At 34.0% G+C, this 6379-nt stretch overlaps 1 protein-coding gene across 2 annotated transcripts; it reads right to left on the bottom strand.

Moving 5' to 3' along the window:
• Nucleotides 1-223: 223 nt before the first annotated feature.
• LOC127084574 (peptidyl-prolyl cis-trans isomerase CYP20-1) lies at nt 224-3448 on the bottom strand. Of its 2 annotated transcripts, XM_051025057.1 has the most exons (8): nt 3160-3448; nt 2822-2900; nt 1675-1722; nt 1564-1587; nt 1024-1206; nt 835-910; nt 527-629; nt 224-434 (listed from the first exon to the last, which is right to left on the bottom strand). In XM_051025057.1, exons 1-8 carry the CDS (start codon nt 3223-3225, stop codon nt 399-401), a joined length of 615 nt encoding a protein of 204 aa, XP_050881014.1. In that variant the 5' UTR covers nt 3226-3448; the 3' UTR covers nt 224-398. The 2 variants fall into 2 exon arrangements, with proteins under 2 accessions (XP_050881014.1, XP_050881013.1); XM_051025056.1 differs by having other exon boundaries at nt 224-629.
• Between the last annotated feature and the right edge of the window lie 2931 nt (nt 3449-6379).

Genomic DNA, 6379 nt, shown 5'->3' with positions numbered 1-6379 from the left:
CTCAGTAAGGCGTTATGTAGCAACAGAAGTTACAAAACTGAAAGTGTCAAGCCATTTTTTCAAGCACAACAGACACGAACAAAAACACAGTAGAGTCAAATGGCAACGATTCCATACTAAATTAAGGCAGTGTCTATGTTTTTTATGTAAGCTCAACACACTCCACGTTTAGAGCTGCTGAATATACTTGACTGCCACGATTACTTGGATTTTTTTCTACAGATTTCATGTTAACAACTGCCATTTTTTCTATTATCATTAAGACGAAATTTCATCTTCTAGAAATCATGAAGACAGAACTAACTGTTGACATAACAGTACATGATTATAAAAGATAAGTAGTCCTGTCGGTGGAATGGAAATTAAAAATGTAACATCTTCAACAAGGATGGATGCATTTACAGAGGTAGTTCACCACTATCAGCAATCACAACCTTGCTCTTAGGAGTTCCACTTAAAAATGTAACATCTTCAACAAGGATGGATGCATTTACAGAGGTAGTTCACCACTATCAGCAATCACAACCTTGCTCTTAGGAGTTCCACTTTGATTTCCTTCAGCTTCAACCTTGTAAACGACATCCATTCCTGAAAGCACCTTTCCAAAAACAACATGTCTTCCATCCAACCTATCAAATCAAATAGATACATACATTATTAGCAAAAACACAAAATAAATCACAAGTGACTATATCTTAAGTCGATCTAACCAATCTGAATAAACGGTTAGAGGAAATACAGGTCTACAGAGATTGATGTATGTCATGTCGTGATTATGGAAGAAACAAAGTTATCAGGCACTACAATTAATATAGAGAACAGGGATATAATTACCAGCTAGTTGTTACAGTTGTAATGAAAAATTGTGAACCATTGGTATCAGGACCAGCATTTGCCATTGATAAAAATCCTGTTCGTACAGAAAATGTAAAACAAAAATCAGCCCCGTCACATATTCATTTGAATTTATTTATATGATTAGTAAACATCTAAAACAACAAAAGAAAAATAGAATAAAATTACCTGGTCCGGTATGCTTTAGCTTGAAGTTCTCATCAGCAAACTTCTCTCCGTAAATTGATTCTCCGCCCATACCATTGCCGTGTGTAAAATCACCTCCTTGGATCATAAAGCTAGGTATAATTCTATGGAATGAGCTACCTTTGTAATGAAGGGGCTTTCCACTTTTACCAACTCCCTTTTCCCCTAATAATTTAACCGAATAAAAGTAAATATGTATATAATGTATTTCAATTTATAAGATGAACACAAACACCTCATACGCTCAAACAGTGATTTCAATATATTCAATGTACTTAAGGGAGGAGAAAATGCTATTTTACTCAAACATCAGTGAGAAGAAACAAAATACCAACATCTATCCTCAATTTGTACTCATAAGTAGGCCTATATGCTGATTGTCATCAATTTTTATACCGCGTAAATTTTTTAGTAATTCATTTATGTATTACGCTTAAGATGAAGCACATAGAAAAAGGATTTAAATAAGTTATCTGATTATATGATAAATAGAATACACAACAGCAGCAGAAACAAGCTCACCTGTGCAAAGAGCTCGGAAGTTTTCTGCAAAAAGGAATATCAAAACAAGGCTTTAGATAAAGTTAATGATGTATTGCAAGCACCAATATACAGAGAATTTATAAACCTAACCTGCAGTTTTTGGAACTGCCTTCCCAAAAAGTCCAATTACAATACGACCTGGAAAGTCAAGGATCATGGCTTCAGCACCAATTATATACCACATATTGAAAAGGAAAAAAAAATACTGGTATGAAACATCAGGTCCCTATGGAGATGAGTTCTCCTAAAAAAACATCTACCAAACTTACATATATAAAAAATTAAAGAGTTCAGTTAGTGCAGCAATCAAAGGCAGCTGAGGTCTGTAGCTGCGTCTACAAATATCCACTTTGATTTATATGTGAATCAACTAAAATACAATTAAGAAGCAAAAGATTATATTCTGTCAGTTCTCCCTTAGATTTTTATCTCACTTATAACCACCATCTTCCATCTCATCCCATGTTACCAAATATCCATAATGGCGGTACTATGACGGATACACATGGTGGTTTTTGGGCTAACTGCAATGGTAAATATCCGCCAATATTGAGGGTTTTTCTGCCATAATCCGCTATACAGCGCCACAAAATGTCCGGTATGGTGGGATTTTGGCTCTCCACCAACCGCTATGGACAACACTGATCTCATCTATATTCTCTCTTGAACTTTCTCTCATTTTCCCTTTTCAAGAAGAATAATTTCATTTCACGATAAATCACTTCAATTAGGTTGTGTTTGGATGGAAACTTATGTTCCATTGTTTGGATTAATTAAACAAGGATGGAATGTGGCGGATGACACATTTGCTCTATTCCATCATGAAATACCCAAACAATGGAATGACATTTATTCCATTCTGCTTAGTTATTCACTAACTTCTTCACTAACTTCTGATCCATTCCACGTTGCGTTCCTTTTACAATATCCAAACATAGACTTAACATAATATGAAATTTAATTAACCAAAATTAACCCATTATTAACCACTTAACAACTTACACTTCACCAGAATTTAGTAAACTCTTTGATTCATTATAGAAAGATTGTTGGTTAAATAAGTTTGATATTTCTCCAATGGTAATGGTTAACGGTAAGAGGTCTTTTTATGCAGAAATCCATTACAACAATAATGCTGATCTTAACAATTTATGTTTCATATCAAATTAATTTGAAACCATATAAAGAAAATCAAAATATAGAGACAACAGTGAATAAAAGGCACAAGGTTAAAAACCTGCAGACTTTCCATCAATCTCAACATCAAAGAAAACCTTTTGAGTCACTTCCTTCAAATCCTCCTTCGGCTTCTTTGCCTGCAATTAATTTTCAGAAAAAAATTTATAAAAAAATAAATAAAACTAAAATCAAATTTTCAACAAACACATTGCAAAATCGCAATCCAAATCAGTTCTATCACTCGAGCTAAATTCTATTTAATATATCATAATTCTGGAGAAAAAAAGTACCGATCTGAAGCAAATTATGAACTAATTCCAAAACTGAAATCAGATCAAGATACAGAAAAATGGAATTTGAAATGTGTATAGGGAAATCGGAGGAGTGAGAAAAGACCTGGATAAGAGATAGAGTAGCAAAGAGACATAGTGCACATAGAAGCAACGACGTCGTTTTTGCCATCGGTTGGTTGTTTAGTTCTACGATCTCACTCTTCGGTGCTAGACTGACTCGGAGAGGGTGTGTGGAGCGAGAAACGAGTTACTGTGTGATGTAAGAGTTGTAGTTTTATACGGAAATTCTGTTTGCGTCGTGTGGACCAATGGGAGAGTGACACGTAAGTATTTCTTGTATCCAATTGGTTGAATTAGTTGGGCCTTCTTCGCAAACGCTCTTCGTAGAATTTCTGGGCCATGGAAGAGAGAATTTAACTTGACAGCCCTTATTTTAAGTAAATTTATCTTGATATTTGTGTAAAATATTTGAAAATTTTAAAATTTACAATTTGGAAATTTTAAGTGAATATCAGAAATTTTGTAAATTTACAAATTTTTGTGGCTTTTGTGAGATATGTATCGTAAATTTTAAAATTTTGATAAAAAATATATTAGAAATTTGAAATTTTTCGATTAAGATATAGCGGAAATTATAAATTTTACGTAAAATATTTAAAAAATATTAGAAATTTTAAATTTCTAAAATATCGGAAATTTCAAAATTACAAAATTTCTCATATGAGCCCAGAATTATCAAAATCATAAAATTTCAATATTTTTTACACAATGGCATGCATAAATGGTTAAATTAAAAATTCATCACATATAATAGATACAAATTTTCCACAAAAGTTGTTCTAAGTACAAGATTATGTAGAAGCAAGCTTCAATCCAAAAAGTATTTTGATGAAGACAACATGTATCAATGCAAAAAGAGAAGAGCTTCAAAGATAATTCAAGCATCAAAGTAATCAAGTCACATATGCATGAGAAACTTTTTGATCAAGCTTCTTTTTCAAGTCAACCGTTTGCAAGATTGTTGATTCACTTCTAAGGTATATCTAATTCATTCTTAGATTAGTATACAAGTGTTCAACAATTATGATGTGCATTTTCATTTTTAACATAACCATTTGTTAACATGTTGAAATGATATACACATTTTTCTTAAAGTATTTTTCTTCATTTCAACAGTGTTAACCGGTTAACCATATGGGTTAACCGGTTAACGGCCCAGTTTTTTGAAATTCTCTGTTAACGTTATATGCGTTAACCGGTTAACCCATTTGGTTAACCGGTTAACACTGTTCGTTTCAGTGAAAAATTATTTCCAGAAACTTGTACCTTTTCATCACTTTTTATGAGAAATTTATACCTCTTTAAAAAGGTGTTTTGGCAATATAAATTCTTGAATTTTTAAAATGAATTTTCACCTCCAAGAATTTTCATACAAACTTAAGATAATCTCTTTCATATTTTTTTCAATATTTCATAAAAGTGTTCATAATCAAATTTTCATCTCATTCCATTTTTGAACACTTGTATATTATTCATTGAGTAAATTATTTATCTAAGGAGAAGATTAATCAAGAGAAGATTGATAATATTACACTTTGTTAAAATCATCAAAAAGATTTATTTTTGTTTTGACTTGTGATCCAGGATTGTTGGACACAAGGGTTAGTGCTGAAGAGGATTGTTCTTCATACACTTGTTTACCTATAGGTTAGATAGTAAGCATCACCATTGGTGTGAATAGGCTGTACCATAATTCTCACTATAGTGAAATCTCTTTCGAGTCGAAAGGGGAGTGGATGTACCTTCGGATTGTGAAGGGAACCACTATAATTTCCGGTGTCTTTTTACTTTCCGCAATTTATCTTTCCGCACTTAAACATAAAATAACCAAAAACCAGAAACAAGTTCGAAGAATTTTTAACCACCTAATTCACCCCCCCCCCTTCTTAGGCGCATTTACAACTTACAATTGGTATCAGAGCAAGTTACAGGTAACTTGTTCCTAGAGATCCAGCATGGCTTCCGCAAGCGTAAACCCGGTTTTCAAAGACGGTGGAAGTAGCAACAAGCTCCCACTCTTCTCCGGAGAATATTTCGATTTCTGGAAAATCAGAATGAAGGCACATCTTGAAGCCCAAGGGGAAGGTATATGAGAAGCAGTTGAAGAAGGTCCACACAAACCGGTGAATGTGGTGAATGGAGTTGGTACCCCAAAGTTGAAAAACACTTATGACGAAGATGATAGGAAAAATATTCTGAATGAGAAGAAGGCAATCAACATACTCCAAAGCGCTCTTAGTATGGACGAGTTCTTCCGTATATCTTAATGTAAATCGGCAAAGGAGATTTGGGACACCTTGGTTGAAACACATGAAGGAACCACCGAAGTGAAGAGATCGAGGCTAAACACTCTAAGTCAAGAATATGAGATGTTCCGCATGCAGCCCGGTGAATCTATAGTTGCCTTACAAAAGAGATTCGTCCATCTAACAAATCACTTGATTGCTCTTGGCAAAACCTTCACCAATGATGATCTCAACCTGAAAGTCCTAAGATCTTTGACAAGAGAATGGAAACCGAAAGTGACCGCTATTTCGGAAAAGAAGAGCCTCTCAACGATGACATCCGCGTCTCTATTTGGAAAACTTCAAGAACACGAATTGGAACTTGGAAGGCTCGAGAAGCACGAAAGTCAAGAAAAGAAGTCCAAGGGAATTGCCTTGAAGGTTGATTCAAGAAATGACAAAGACGATGAGACGTCCGAAGATGAGAACTTTATGCTTCTTGTGAAGAAGCTTGGTAAGTTTTTTAATAAAAATAAAAATTCCTCTTATCCTAAAAAGAATAAACATTTCAGGAAAAAGGAAGCATCCACATCAATGCAAGACGTCACGTGTTATGAATGTGGACAGCAAGGTCACATAAAGCCGGATTGCCCAAAACTTGCAAAGAAAGGAGGATTCAAAGGCAAGAAGGAATTCAAAAACAAAAAGGCTTACGTCGCTTGGGACGATAATGAGATCAGTTCATCTTTGGAATCGGAAAGCGATGAATGTGCGAACATGGCTCTTATGGCTTCACATCACTCCGATGAAGAAATCAATGAGGTTAGTAGCAATTTTTCAGTTTATGACAATGATGCACAAGATGTTATAAATGAACTCTTAAAAGAATGCAAGACATTGTATAAAAGTATTTCATCCCAAAAGAAACAAATTTCATCCTTAGAAGAAAAAAATATTGCTTTGGAAAAATATATTGAAAGTGGAAAACAAAAGTTGATGGATGAAAAACAAAGTCTTGTATGTAAGAATTGTGAATCT

This window comes from Lathyrus oleraceus, chromosome 5, assembly GCF_024323335.1.
Source record: "Lathyrus oleraceus cultivar Zhongwan6 chromosome 5, CAAS_Psat_ZW6_1.0, whole genome shotgun sequence".
NCBI classification, from domain to species: domain Eukaryota; kingdom Viridiplantae; phylum Streptophyta; class Magnoliopsida; order Fabales; family Fabaceae; genus Lathyrus; species Lathyrus oleraceus.
Note: the sequence above shows the minus strand (reverse complement) of the source record. Positions and strands in the feature narration are given on the sequence as shown.